Source organism: Aplidium turbinatum, chromosome 12 (assembly GCF_918807975.1).
Source record: "Aplidium turbinatum chromosome 12, kaAplTurb1.1, whole genome shotgun sequence".
Classification (NCBI taxonomy): Eukaryota; Metazoa; Chordata; class Ascidiacea; order Aplousobranchia; family Polyclinidae; genus Aplidium; species Aplidium turbinatum.
In genome coordinates, this window is record NC_137483.1 from 15,936,388 (window position 1) to 15,951,158 (window position 14,771).

General features: G+C 37.0%; 2 protein-coding genes across 2 annotated transcripts in view; one reads left to right on the forward strand and one right to left on the reverse strand.

The window, feature by feature from the left end:
- The window catches only part of LOC145780618 (sodium channel protein type 4 subunit alpha B-like), a 67,262-nt gene that overhangs the window by 31,911 nt on the left and 20,580 nt on the right, over positions 1–14,771 (forward strand). The window contains exon 12 of the mRNA XM_082592244.1: positions 11,158–11,346. Within this exon, the coding sequence (XP_082448370.1) occupies positions 11,158–11,346 (189 nt within the window). The remainder of the gene's footprint in view (positions 1–11,157; positions 11,347–14,771) is intronic.
- Positions 582–10,800, reverse strand: LOC145781223 (DC-STAMP domain-containing protein 2-like). The gene is made up of 10 exons (XM_082593002.1): positions 10,580–10,800; positions 9,791–10,081; positions 7,734–7,947; positions 7,062–7,268; positions 6,260–6,459; positions 5,671–5,817; positions 3,886–4,185; positions 3,421–3,796; positions 2,944–3,104; positions 582–2,221 (listed from the first exon to the last, which is right to left on the reverse strand). Exons 1-10 carry the CDS (start codon positions 10,798–10,800, stop codon positions 1,939–1,941), a joined length of 2,400 nt encoding a protein of 799 aa, XP_082449128.1. The 3' UTR covers positions 582–1,938.

Sequence of the window (14,771 nt, forward strand, 5' to 3'; positions counted from 1 at the left end):
TTTTTGCTACGTTTGGCATGGGCTTATGTTGTTTCTGAACTTTAACTCAGGACAGCTCTCTACTCAGCGGCACCTAGTGGATGAAATGATTTACTGACAACACTTTTAAATAAAAAAAAAAATCATTCTTTCAACTTCGATGACCTGGCCTGCATAAGTGGTTCAAAGCTTCAATTACGGTATGCAAACTGAAAGAATAGCATTCAGAGGCTTTCTCAGTCTGAAGATACACATTCAGCCAACCTTTTCAACTGCAGCAAACTTACCATAAATGTGTTTCTGTGTTCCTTTGCAAGGCGTGTTAAATTTTTTTTGTAAGCAACGACGCGATACGATAGCCTCCCAAAAATAACTTTTTTAGGTTGTTCAGAAACAGTGAATTCTGAATAACAACTATGGGAGGTTACTGAGTTGATTGGAATTTATTTAATCTTTCATGGCTGTGGTCTTCACTGAAAACAGAAAAATAGACTATAAACGAAAATGGAACCAATTTGATTTTTAAAGCTTTCTTGGTAATCAACTCGCTTCGAAACAGTATTTTATTTTTTTCAAAAATTGTAATAAAAATAGTTGTGAAATGTTTTCTTATATGATCATTGATCATGTCATTTAAAAAAATGTAAGAATAATCATGATTTTTTCAAAAAATCTGGACAGATTCTTGTAAAACAAAAAGTAATTACAAGCTTTTTTATCAGCAATATTACAACAGCGTCCAGTGCAAGACTGAAAATTTTATCGTAGCTATCAGCAACGAAGACATTAATTATTTAGTTAACCTTGGTGGGGTACGCGCTTTTAAAGTAAACACTTTGACGACAAAAAACTTTCAGCGAGTATTTACACGAAACGAAAAATTGCACAGAACTTTTCATGTTGGCCTGTTAAATTTTTTATCAAATCTTGAATTATTTCCAACAACACAGCCACACATTTTCGTAAACAGAGGAAATCAAAAATCACATGCAATATGCTTATTTCTCAAAAACAACAAAAATCATTCATTTTCTTACGAATGAATTGTTTACAAAGAACACACAAAGAGTAACAATCAACTTAAAAAAATAAACAAACTAAGGTTCTGGTTATTGTTGCCTTTAAATCCCAAGCTGAATATTTGGTGTAGCTTAGCCTACTTCATAACTACTCAGGACTCAATCAATAAAGCGCACAACTTTCAATGTACACCTTCTTGCTTGGGGTGTAGTAAATTGTGTGCTCATAGTCATTGGTGTAACGGGGGTTAGGAAAAATTAGCCACAATTGGGACATTTGAGGCAACGCGAGATGACATTCGAGACGAAGAAAAATTAGATGAAACTTTTATTAGTTATGGAGTATTTTATTGTGAAGAAAGCTATGCCGCGTATCAGTTTTACAAAGTAACAAATAAAAACCTTAAACAAAACACCGCAACCGAGCTGATCCTTTAAGTGACATGTAAAGTTGTATTTTATTGCCTATCAATGTGATGTTTTTCAACCGCATAAATTAAATCGTTGTTGCGCAAGAAAAAAAATTGAATCCTGCAATATGACCGACATTACTTTTATCGTTAAAAGGTTTTCATTTGGGGTGGCTCCACTCTTGCATTATTGATGCGGCTGGCTGCTTTTGCAATCGTTTCAACTAACTACAGTCATCCATCGGTCTGCGTTGCAAGGTTGTCAAGTTCCACGACCATACACGAATTGTGGTTCACAGCCTTTATGTAGATTTGCATCAGTCACAAAACTATTAAACTTTCAAATGTATAAACTTGTAGAAGTAACCTTGAGTGAAGATTTCGCAAAGTTTCTTCTAAATATATGAATCTTAGTGCTTTTATCCTAATGATTTGTCCTGAAACCAACACGTTTGATCACCCCCTGTATAACTTTTATGGGTCCTGCAGGGGACGTAGAAACCAAGTTGGGAACCTCTGGAGTAGATAAATCATTTTTCCTTCCCAATATTATCATATTCGCTTCCAGCAAGCGATAAATAGGTGGTTTCATTCTTTCCGTCATCGAAACGAACTGTTCTAGTTTGTGACCTCGATGTGGCGTCATCGTCAGACTCGTCATCATCGGATGAGGTCGCGGATGAATCTGAAATGCCACTTGAGTCAATAACTAAAGCTGCTTCGGGACTGAGATCTTCCAGGGCCTCAAGGGAGCCTCCTTTCTTTCCTTTTTTCACTTTTTGCGTTTCTTTCATCAGACAAAGCATGCACATTCTAAAAAATAAAATTAATTTGTTAAAAAAAAGATTTTCCAGGTCATCTTATTATAATTGCTGAAGATTAATCATTGCCAAAATATTGCAATATGGTTTTGAAGTCTTGGATTACACTGCTGTCGCACTTGATGCAATGTTTACCAGCTGAACAGTTTATCAAATCGAACTAAACATCCCTCTATGCGCCACAACACCAAAGCCCTTCGAAATCACAATTTCTTAACACCAAAGCAGACCCAGTTCACAAAGTGTTTTTTCACGCACTTGTGTTATAAAAGTTAATAACATTATAGGTGCAAAGAGATAAAAAGAAATTGCAAAAATTTGTAATCTTTGTCAACCATAGCCTTCATCATTATGCCTAGTAACCTAAATCTATCAAACGGCGGTTGATAGGTACCCTACAATGTTTTAATGTTTAAATGTTTCTACAATGTTTTATGATTAAATGTATCTTGAAGAATACCAAGGTGTTTTCCAAATGAAAGTCAGAATTAGGGAATAACTGATCTATTTATTTTTTTCGTATTGATCTTTCACACTAATGCAAAATATGAGGCATTTAACATTCTCAACGATAAAATACACTCAAAAAGAAGTGAGTAAATGAGATAGTTTCTGTGCATTTACTAACCCGGGCGAAGCTAACCTTAATTCAAGAATATAACAAAAACTTTACAAACTGGAAATAGAAAATTAGAAAATGTTGGGTCTGCGAACCTGTGCAATTCTTCGAAACATTCCACACAATAAACGCCTGTACATCCAAAAGTTTTGCATTTTGTAAATAAGTTTTTGTGATCAACTCCACCAGCGAGCTTGCACACGTAGCATCTGTAGGCTGTTCGTCTTGATATGATTCTTGCCACACAGCCGATTATCTGAAATGTATGTAGCCTATCTGTTACGAAAGTGGCCTTGAAAATGTCCATATGTCGCCAGTTAACCTTGGAATAGTAAAAGGACACTATAGTTGAAGCCAAAACTAGGAAACCTATATTATATGGTCAGAAATCTACCCATTGGTTGTTGACTAATGTCCTTGTCTGCTTTATGCTGTGGAGCGTACACCGTGTGGGTCAAGCTATTATGCTCATTTAGTCATATCTTTTGCCAAATTTAGTACGGTAAGATTAGTACTGGGACTACTGTATTATTTGTGCATATTTAAAGAGAATCGGAAGCTGACTTAATTACCCCTCCTTTGTGAGCTCGCCTTCCAAAGTAATCCAGTTTTTCTTCCTCTTTTGTACGCTGAACATCGAAAAACGCTCTTCTGAGTGCAGATGCAGAAAGATTTCCTCTGGAACCAATGCCGCGGAGTGATAAGATCTTTGACCTCAAAAACATGATGCGCAACTTTTCTCTTTTAGGATGAAAAGAGGCCATAATGCGTCTTCGTATGCGAAGAAGATAAGGCTCGAACAAGCAAATAATGTATAAGATAGCAAATAGAGTGAGAACGATGGAGTATTGAGCGAAATCGGGAGTTTTAGGTTCAGGAAGACATTTTTCTATTGCAAATTCGTAACCTTCAGCACTGGCAATTCTTTCGAGTCCAGTGGCGATTGCTCTGCGAAATGTAAGAAAAAGATTATAATACGTTTATTTTGACTTAGAGAAGTCATATCTTGTAACGTCCAAAGTAATCTTTTGCCTTGCCTGTAAATCATAGAAACATATCCATAACCACCAACAGCTAGAGTAGATAAGAATTCTGCTGCAGATTCCGCTTGCTCGCCTAACCCCACGGCTTCCCCAGCACTTGTAGCTCCTTCTTTCACAAGTTGGTTTACCAATCTTCCAGCTTGTTTTCTCAATGACAAAGACAATGTAAGAACTGTAAGAAGCTTCCAGAAGCCATAGTCGACCAAAAGAACAATCACCGTGTAGCCAAAGTTAAAAGTTAGGAAAGTAAGTCCTTTGGCAAACTTTTTGAGTTCTTGACGAGACATCCATATTCTGAAAGACCAAAACAATAAAAACATTTTGAGGTTTCACTGTGAACGAATGAAGGCAATAGCTGCAAGAAAAGAATCGGCTACTCCCGCAAGTCGGGACAAAACCGAATTTAGCATGATGATGATGACGACTGTTCGTCAGAATCATAACTAAACCTCTATTGTAAAAACAAATGCTAATAAAAAAAATTGACTTCTTTGTTTTTATCTAAGCGACAACTACATTTCATTGAAAACAGCATCTGAAGCACAATCACATTTGTTTATAAATTCTAAACAAGTGGTTTTCGAACTGGGGTTCGTGAGAAAGTTTTAATTAGTCAGCACTAAATCATATTAATTCATTGACTACAAAATTATGTTGGTCAATTTGCTTTCCTAAAACCCTTTAACTGATCGCTTTTTTAATGCATTTTCCAGAACTTGACTTAAACAAGGCTTTAATCTTATGCCGCTGTATTTTGAGTAAGGTAGGCCTAACTTCCACAAAAAAATCAAAACATCGAAGTTATTTTTGACGATATTTTCGAATATATTTGTGTATATTTTATATTATTTATTATTTAATATTAAATATTATTTATTTGTGTATATTATTTATTGTATATATTTATTGTATATATTTTCTTGTAAATGCTTCAAATGACTAAAATTTCCGACAAACTGCAAAATTTTGCATTTTTTGATTTCTTGTTTACATTTACATTTAACCATAAAAAAAAGCTTTAAACTGCGTTAAACTTAGCCGCTAGGTGTCAGGCTTTCCACACATAGGCTGTGAAAGTGGTGTTTATGTGTTATAGGAAGTAGAAAACGAACAAACATCACTTTGCAAAAAGAAAATTCTCTGTAGCCTAAATGATGGAAAATGCAAAAAAAATTAAAATACAAACCGAATAATTTTTTTCAACTTCTAGAAAATACAAGTCTTCCTCTTTCTGAAAAAGTAAGACCCGTGCATTTTGTCAAACAAAGAGCAGAGTTATGCAGATTGCAAATAGTGTGTATTTTTTTAAGGTTTGGGTTCTTTAAAGAGTTGGTTGGCATTTTTCTTTGTTTTACATTTCTGGCATGGTAATATACACGATATCCACTCATGCGAGATATGCAATTATTCGCCTATAAGGCTACGAAAGTAGCTCTGCCTTTTGCTTACACGAAAATTTGCGTTTCTCTGTGCAAAATAGTGCCACTGGTCGAATGCCGGTTAAAAGAGGTACAGATTATCGAGGGATCTCTGTGCTGCTTTCAATGTGGTACACTTGATCATCGTACCGTCATATCCTTAAACTTTCCTTGTTTTAAAATTGTGGGGTTCTCCATTACTTTAAGAAAGAAAAAGGGGTTCAACAGACAAAAAAAACTTTGAGAAACACTGTTCTAAACTTTTGTCACTAAACTCATGCAAACTGTTCAAAAAGCATCGTAGGTCTATTAGATTGAAGGACTTGTTTGTCCTTTTAATTGCAACTTAAAGTTCACCAACCTGGTAGGTCTGACATAGAGTGAAATTTCTTTTGATTTCAACGGCAACACAGCCACATAGCCTTGCTTTTTACGACGCCTGTCAAGCTTCACAAACTGGTCTGTGATGTAGTTGTTGTCAAATTCGTTTGAAGTGAGATATTTGAACCTGAACTGTCATGATTACTACATTCTTTTAAGCTTAGATTACAATAATTTCATTAAATTTTTATTTTTTACACATAGTAATTTCCCAACGCTTATATTGAAAATTTACAGTATATGCCAGAAATGTTCAGGATGAAGTTCCTACCAGTTCAACGCCGGTAAAAAAAATCATTAAATGGCACAAAATAACTTGCGTTACAGTATCCGAAATGCTCATGCAACTTGTCCTAAGTTGAGCATAAAAGCAACCTATTGGTTAAACGACAATCAACACGAAAATGAAGTACTGTGAACAAAGTGTAGAAGTAAAACGTTCTCCCTGTATCGTCGATGCTGCACAATAGGTAAAATTATTAGATTAGAAATGTCGCAACGCCTATTCATGAGTATTCATCGCTAAGAACTTCCAGATTACTTTGCAGCCTACAGACACTTAGACGAACCTGTATTTCATCGCCTTCAAAACAACGAAAGCAGTAGAAAACGTCATTCCCAATTTAATCCAATCAAACGCAGTGGTGACAAAACCAATTTTATCAGTGACTTCAGCCAAGATGTCGTTACTGATCTCATGGATTGATTTCGTCGAATCGACGTCATACTGAAGTTCGTGTGAATACGTCATTTCAAACTCAAACTCTTCCTAAACCGCATACAAGAAAATAAAAGAGAATAACGATTTAGTCACACATAGCGTGTGACTTTTACCTTTTAAAAACAAAACATTTGCATTCTCCAGCAATTTTTGTGTTTAAATTGTTTTCTTTTTTACTTCTCCAAATATAGAAGCAAGTATAGCGACTAGTACTAAAGAGTTCTAAACATGTAACCTACTATACTCTACAAAAGTCATCCTCAGAAAATCATCTTGCGGTCATTGGCCGTAGCAAGACTTCTCATTGTTTCTTTTTACATGGCGCTCCTGATCCGTTCAGTAAAATGTAAACTGCTGCCGATAATTTATTCTTGTTGATCTTTTAAACAGCCCTAGAGCTATGAAAAATCCAGTGCTCTTGATCAATCAGATTACTGTTCATATGATTTTAAGCAGCCAGATAACTTGGCATGTAGCCTACCTTATGTTATGTCTAGCCGAAGGATACAGAAGATAAGTTTCATCTGCCTCATTGTGTTGAATCATACAAAACACTACGTAGGCTATGCAACAGCCCTTAGCAAGCTTTCAAATACATTACAAAAAATCACATTACTGTACATAGTTTCAATTAGCCTCCTTCTTATCACCTTTACTCGGTCCACAGCGTTGTTCAGCGGCGTCGTGATAAGTTTCCTGGCTTGTTTTGCCACGAATGCAGGAATGATGCAAAAGAACGCTCCCAATTTATTTTCACAAATAGACTGCATATTGCGGATGAAATCATTGAAGCTTGCCACTACGTCAGCAACTGATTGTACGGATTCTGCAAATCTTATAAAAGTTGCCTCAGCTTCCTAAACAAACCATCACTTTCACCGTCAGTTTTTTTTTTTTTTTTTTTTTAATTGTTAGTTTGAACTTAGTTTGCCTAAACTTAAGGCTCTTGGGCTATGGAGGGTAGTACCTTTCAGCAGGTGATGTACAAGTCAATAGCCTTTCCCTGGTCACTGATGTACACATCCCAGATTATCTAACAACAAGACCGTCCCAGAGCCTACTCGTGGCGAGCCTGTTTTCGCCAATCTAGACGGATCTAGAGAGGCGAACTTCGATAAAAACACGTAGTCAAGACTTCGCAAGCAGTCTTTAGTCGGAGGAGTGGATACCACTTTCAATGACATGCCTAGTTGGTGCCAGGATGTGCATCCAGGATGATCCAGCCATAAAATACTTGCATCTAAACTTTAAATGCAGTAAACTCAACTATTCACACATATCTGGATTACTGACAAACAACCTATACAAGTCTCACATCTTACCGCAACAGCCTCAATAACTGTATCTACAGTATCGTCCATTGATGCAAGTATCGAATTTTGTCCTTCGTGCACCAACGACTTCAAACCTTGAGTCATGTTATAACTCAGTTCATCGCCACAAGTTAGTGACCGAGTCATTATTCTGTAGTTGAAGGCTATATTTGCTGACGGGCCAGTCATCACCATAATCAGAATAAACGCCAATATAATGCTCCTGTTAAAAACAGAAAAACAAAACAGAACAATGATCCCAGTGTTTATTAACTAGCCTATGCCACGATTAATTGATGCAACACATGGGTGGGCAACCTTTTTGCATGCGCGGGCCGAATGAAGTAGCAATAATAGAGCGTCGGGGCGCAACGATGCTCACTTAATAACATAAGAGCATGCGAACTTAACTTCAAGTATTTGTTCAATATGAAACCTATTCTCGTATTGTCTTTTTAGCTCATTTCAGATTGTCCTTTAAGCTCCCTCCATTCACAGAGATACAGTATCTTGAATTCGTCTTGTAACTGTCCTTGGAAAAATTGATTGTTGAAAATAAGGGCCTTTTCTCTGGACAAACGACCTCTGCAACCGACATCAAGCAATCCTTTATAAATTCTACTTTTTCCATGCATATTTTCTGCTGTCAGTTTTGATAATGCGTTGACTTACTCGCTTGAAAATTTCTTTCACCTTCTGTGCCCATCTTTGTAAAGAACAAAAACTGTTGCTACAAAGATTTGCGAATCTAAAAACTTTATTTTTTTTAATCTTCTACCTACTGCGGGTCTGCTACTATTCGGTGAGTCCGATTCGGTGAGTTCCTAACCTCTAACCCTAACCCCTAACCCTAAAACGGAAATGATAATTAGGCTACGGTACTCAATAATTAAAAAAAAAAATTAAAAAAATTGGACTCACCAAATCGGACTCACCGAATCGGACTCATCGAATCGGACTCACCGAAACGGGCCATTCCGACCCACTGCACAGTGCACACACGCACAATAATTTTACAATATTAATTTTAATAGTGTGCATTACACGTTCATAGAACCAGAGATGTACGTATACGTCGCAAATTCTATGCCGCATACTTGCGGCGTAGACTTTTTGTTTGCGCTAACGCTTGCGGCCACATTTTTTTGGATAGTTTGCGCTTGAGGCTATACGCCGTAAAGTTTTCGCGGTTTTTTAGCGCATAGCGTCAACGCATACTTTTTAATGTCTTTTTTTCGCTACAACACGCCAATACCTTCCAGCGCTGCAGTTGAAAGAATGTTTTCAATGGGCAAAGACATATTGGAACCAAACCAGAGCAAAATGTCAGATGAACAGTTTCAGATGCTTGTGTTTCTTCGTGGAAATTCAAAATAAAACTTGTTTGTTTCGAGTGGTTTATACCGTGTGAATGTTTGGCACCTAGCAAACAAAATTAGTTTACGCTAGTGTATGCGCTGACGCTGACAACTTTTTTTACAAGTTGCGTTGACGCATACGACGTATGGTTTTTCGAACGTTTGCGTTAACGCTGACGGCGTCAATATTTTTTGTATGCGCGTACATCACTGCATAGAACTAACCACCAGTCTACGTCTGTAGACCCATTAGTGTTTAGTTTTAAAAAGTATTTTTGTAGCCAAAAAACACGTTGGTACATAGGCTATAAAAGGCATGCAGGATAAATTGCATCTGGCCAACCAGAAAAAGTACCAATTTTGAATGTTTGAACGGGCCACACAAAAGCCGTAGGTTGCCCACTTCTGATGTATAAGTACATTTCGCAACACCCCAAATTCAAATTTGTGAAATTTAGAGAGTTTAGACAACAAACAGCGTTACAATGCCACTTGGATATTGATGTTACTTTGGTGAGGCTATTCATTATTCAACCTTTATTATAACATTATGTCTATAAAGTTGCGTAGAGTTATGGCTAAATACATCTCTATTTCAGTTTATCGGAGAAACTTCGACTGAAGAAATGATAACAATGTTTATTGGATTAGTTGTAGCCTATGAATGACTTTCTTTGAAGACTATGAGATATTATCTTAGACCCTTACCTTCCTTTGCTAGTGCATAAAGTTGGTAATACCAGTGCAATAATGCTTCTTATAACAATGGAAAAGGACATTCCAGCAGCTACAAAAAAGCCTATCCCTCCAGTATAGAAAGCAGCTAATTTGGGGTTCCATTGGCTATGATACGTCAGAAGCAAGTAAAATCCTTGAGTAAGCACAATTCCACTCAGAAATCTAATAATGAGAACAGTAAGATATTCTCCATGTTGATCAACTCTTTCATCTTCTTCTTCATCTAGAGCTCCCCAAGATCTTTTTTTTAAGATGAATCTCCTAGAAATTATATACTGTATAATATGCTTTTCAAATAAGGAATCATGTGTCTTTATTGAAGAAAATAAAGACAAAAGTTTTACTTAGAATACATTATTCACAGCCAAAAGAAACTTGTTCACAACTTTACTGGTTTTCGAGCTGTTTTGGTAATAATTCTGTGTAAATGTATATGTGCCATAACTTATGGCCCATAAGTTTAGAACAGCTGTACTCAAAGATTTTTCTATAAAATTTCAAAATATGCAGACAGCTTTTTTCTACCGGAAAGTGCATAGCCTACGTAGGTACATGATAAGGCGGTTTAGCACATTCAAAAAAATCGTTTGAAAAATTAAGAAGTGATTTCAGTATGGAAAAATAAATAAGCTTGCAGCTACTTTAACATAGAATTCCTTATCTCCATGGGCTGGCCATAGGCATGATAATGTTGTAGCCTACATAGATCCTCGTATCCTCTGATATAATTTGTCTACTGGACTAAAGACAAAAACTTACTTTTTAATCGCTGTAGTTGACCCTGAAGACCAAGTGGACGTTGAAATTAACGACTCTTCGTCATCAGCACTGTGCTCGCTTGGGGCATCACTTTTCCCTCGAATTCGCCTAAAAAATTTTGCAACGAAATCTTTTCCTAAGCTCAAATGTCCTGAAACTTGCTGCCCAAAACCTAATCTGTTTCTAACGGAACTACCAATTGAAGGACCAAATCCGAACATTCTTTACACTACACTGCGACAGCAGTAAGCTAAATGCATTACATTTGTGCAATCACAAAACTTGACATGAAAAACCTGAATTTAGCCTAGATTTTTAAAAATCATTTATTGTGATTAACAATGCATGTAATCTCTTTTTATTATGATGTCACTGAAGACTTCATTCACTTGAAGGAACGTTGTACTGTAGCGTGAATTGAATGCAATACTTAGATAACTCCCTACTATTTTTAAAATAAACTTATCTTCTAGCTAGCCCACTACACTACAGATGTTGGTTTGGGAGAAGGAATAACTGAAACTGAAAAAATTTGTCAAGTTGACCAGCTATAGCTATGAATTTTGCACTTATTTCAGGGTATTCCCTTGCGATGGCACATGAACGACTTTCCTCATGCTTTTCTTGTAGTGTTTCGGATCCAGTGTGGAGAGTGGATACAAAGCATGTGGCAGTGTATGAATTCCGTACAAGAAAAGAACAATCCAGGAATGATCCCTGTTTGTCTTTTTATATTCCTTGGAGTAGTTTTTGTTGGAAACTTAGTGGTAAGAAGCTTTGTATTGGCTACATCAGGGGTCACCAAACTACGGCCAGCGGGCCAGAACCGGCCCGCGAACTGATTTCATCCGGCCCGCCATGTGCTGCGGAAATAACAGCTGCACTACAACTGTTAAGGAAAAAAGTTACCAAACTTTTTGTAAAGGACTGACGTTGCTGTTTATCATTAGGCCATCACAAATGGGGACAGCCTAGGCTAAATTTGGAAAGATGTAATGTTTTTTCAAGAGCAAGATGCCCTATAGTGTATCACACCAGGGGATAACTTTTCCAGTAACCTTTCGATTTAATCACAACTTTGCTATTCCACCGCTGACTTTGTTATTTATTGTGCTTAATTCAAGTCAATGGAGATTCTAAATAGTTGTCTATCTTTTCGCAATTTGCATCCGGCCCGCAGCTGTTAGTCTCGCAGCAATCCGGCCATCAAAGAAAAAAGTTTGGTGACCACTGGGCTACATAAGTAAGCTTCCAGCTACAGCAGTGGTTCCCAACCTGGGGGTCGCAGAGCATTTTATAGGGGGTCGCGAAGCTGTTGCTCATGCAACAACAAAAGTGAATGTAAGTAGGACGAGGTACCATTTCATTCGGATTGCTTGTAGCACAACATTATTGCATCAGTATGCGTCCACTGTGATGTAATAAGCGTGACTGTAGGTCCTACAGTCACGCTTATTGAGAGTGAGAGTGAGAGTAGTTTTTCAGCTCTTCTGCATATGAAAACGAAGGAAAGAAATAGAATGGATGTGGAAGACGACATGAGACTGGCTCTGTCTAGCAGTAGCACTCAAACTCGAATTTCACGGTTAGCTGCAGACCTACAAGGTCAACCATCGCATTGATTTGTCAAGAAATGCAAGTAAAGCATTTTTAGTGCTGCCTTTTGTTGTATTATTTGTTAATAGTATACTTGCATTTAGGAAAGAATATAAGTGGGGGTCGCGGTATCTACAAAATTTTTTAAAGGGGGTCACCAAGACAAAAAGGTTGGGAACCACTGAGCTACAGCATTAGAAATTTAAAATTTCGTTTAGCCTAATAATAGATTGCATCGTAATATTATAGACTAGACATAAGACGTAGTTAAGCCTGTGGCTGCTCGTGAATGTGGTGATTTTTAATTAGGCTAAGGGGCGTAATTTTGATTGGATAGCCTATTTATATTGGCCGATGTGTCCGTATCATCTAAGGTAGCCTAAGGGTAGCACTGGTAGCAGCCTTTATGAACGAGTTTCCACTGGCCTGTGGAATTAGAAAATATCTTCATCTCTCTTTTCTCTTGAAAATGAAGCTTCCACACTTATGCCAGAGTCACTATATATAGTGGCTCTGCTTATACAACATTTCCTGGAATTTTTGCTTATTAGTTCAGGCCCTTAGGGGAATCTTTAGGCTAAACGTACTACACGTTGTTTTTTTGCATATTTTTGCAGTTGATCAACCCAACTTTGATTTTAGTGGGTGCCGCAACTTTTTGGGTCACGTGATCACCCCCAAATCGGGGATTTCCCCAGAAATCACGTTTCAGCTCTTTTTAAGTCATTTTTGTGCAATTACATATTTGATTTTTGCACATTTTAACTTAAAAAGCACATACAAATAAGTGAGACTAAATAAACACAAAATAATTTGATTGATGACGTCAATACGACGTCATCACATATATTTTTTTGCTTTTTTAACCTATTTTGGTCGTTTGCTGTTGGTTTTAGTTGGAGTACCGATTACTAAAACCATTTCACAATTCCTAAAAGTAGTTTCGTCATGATTGCATCTTTTATGACGTCATCATTACATTATTAAAACTAGACAACTTCAATTTCAGAAACCAAAGGTAAGTTTATTCCGAAAAAAGCGATCAAATACTCTCATTATAAGTTTTGCAAATGCTTAAAATTTTACAATTGCAAGCAATAACAATAATTCCAGTACAGTATGACGCAATAACGACGTCATCAAGGGAATAACCAGAAGAGCAGCTACCAGGGGTGAATTTCCCTTTTGGTCATGCCACTTTAAAATTTAAAATGATGTGTAGGCCTAATTATGATCTACAAATCAAATTAATACACGACTCCAGATGATGCAATGTCAGAGTCTTAACACTGTTAATTCAAGATGAAAAAACTAGCGGTTTTCGATGTTAAATTCCTACCATAAGTAATTTGATGTTAAAAAAATTCGTCTACGACAAGTTTTTTCAAGTTACAAGATAGAGTTTAGAAAGTCAAAAGCATTTCTTGAATGATAAGTGTGGATTGGAGATGAAACGTCAATGTGGATTGAAGATGAAACATCAGAGAGGATTGGATATTTTGTGGTCGAATTGCATGTTTCGTACTCGCATGAACAAAGACTTGTGCATTCTATGGATTTTTTCTTACAGGAACATCGAGAGCCACAAGTAGACTGACAAAACGGAACAAGCTGATTTGCATCATTATGTTTCCAACCCCAAGCTAAAGGAGAAGGTAGTTGCTGAACATTTACGAGGCTTGATTTCCGTATTTCAGCTTGATGTATCGCTCTGCGTGTATGTTGCATCAGAGCAGCTGACGTTGGTGGCAGCTTTTCAATAGTGCAACCATTGGTAAACATCATATAACGGCATTCGTCTACATCCGTAATAGAGGACCATTGCCATAAAGAGCTATGACATACTTTTGTATGTCATTTATAGAACTAGGTGAGCTTGAGAAATTCAGAGAGTTAAATAAGCCACACATTGCGGTAAGATTAAGCATCAAATAATCCCAAGCCTTTTTTTTCAAAGACGAAACAGTATCACAGATTGTGATAGCATAAAACAAAGGTAAAGAAGCGCAAATCATCGGAGATTGAGGTGAAGATGAAACAATATCATGGATTGGAATGAAGCGAGTTTTTTTTCCAACCCCAAATTCAACCCATAGTTTACAGATTTCTAACTTGTCAAAACACGAAATTGCAATAATTACCACATCAGTATCTACTGTTTTGACTATGGCATCGAATTTTCTATGTTTCACATGGAGAAACATACGGGTGTCTGCCTCTTCGTGATCACATGGGGAAACCTCAGACATGTCCAATGTTTGATTGTTAAGAGCTGTATCTAACGATGTTACAACAATCGTAAACAAGTTTGAATCGACTGAAGTTATCACAGCTTGTTGAACCAGTTGATATAACGCAGTTTTGTTTCTGTCATTTACCAAAAACTCAGACCAGTTGAGAGGAAGACGAGTATTACTTGTGACAGCCACGTAACATCCAGACCCTGTTTCTTGCAGAAGATAAGCCTCAAATAGCTACTGCCATCACAGAACATGCCAGCAGTGTGATGTCAGCCGATTATGAAGTAGTGAAAGAATCTGCCTCGAAAACCGATCACTACGTCCCTGATGGAGGGTTCTTGTTGCATCGAGTGCCA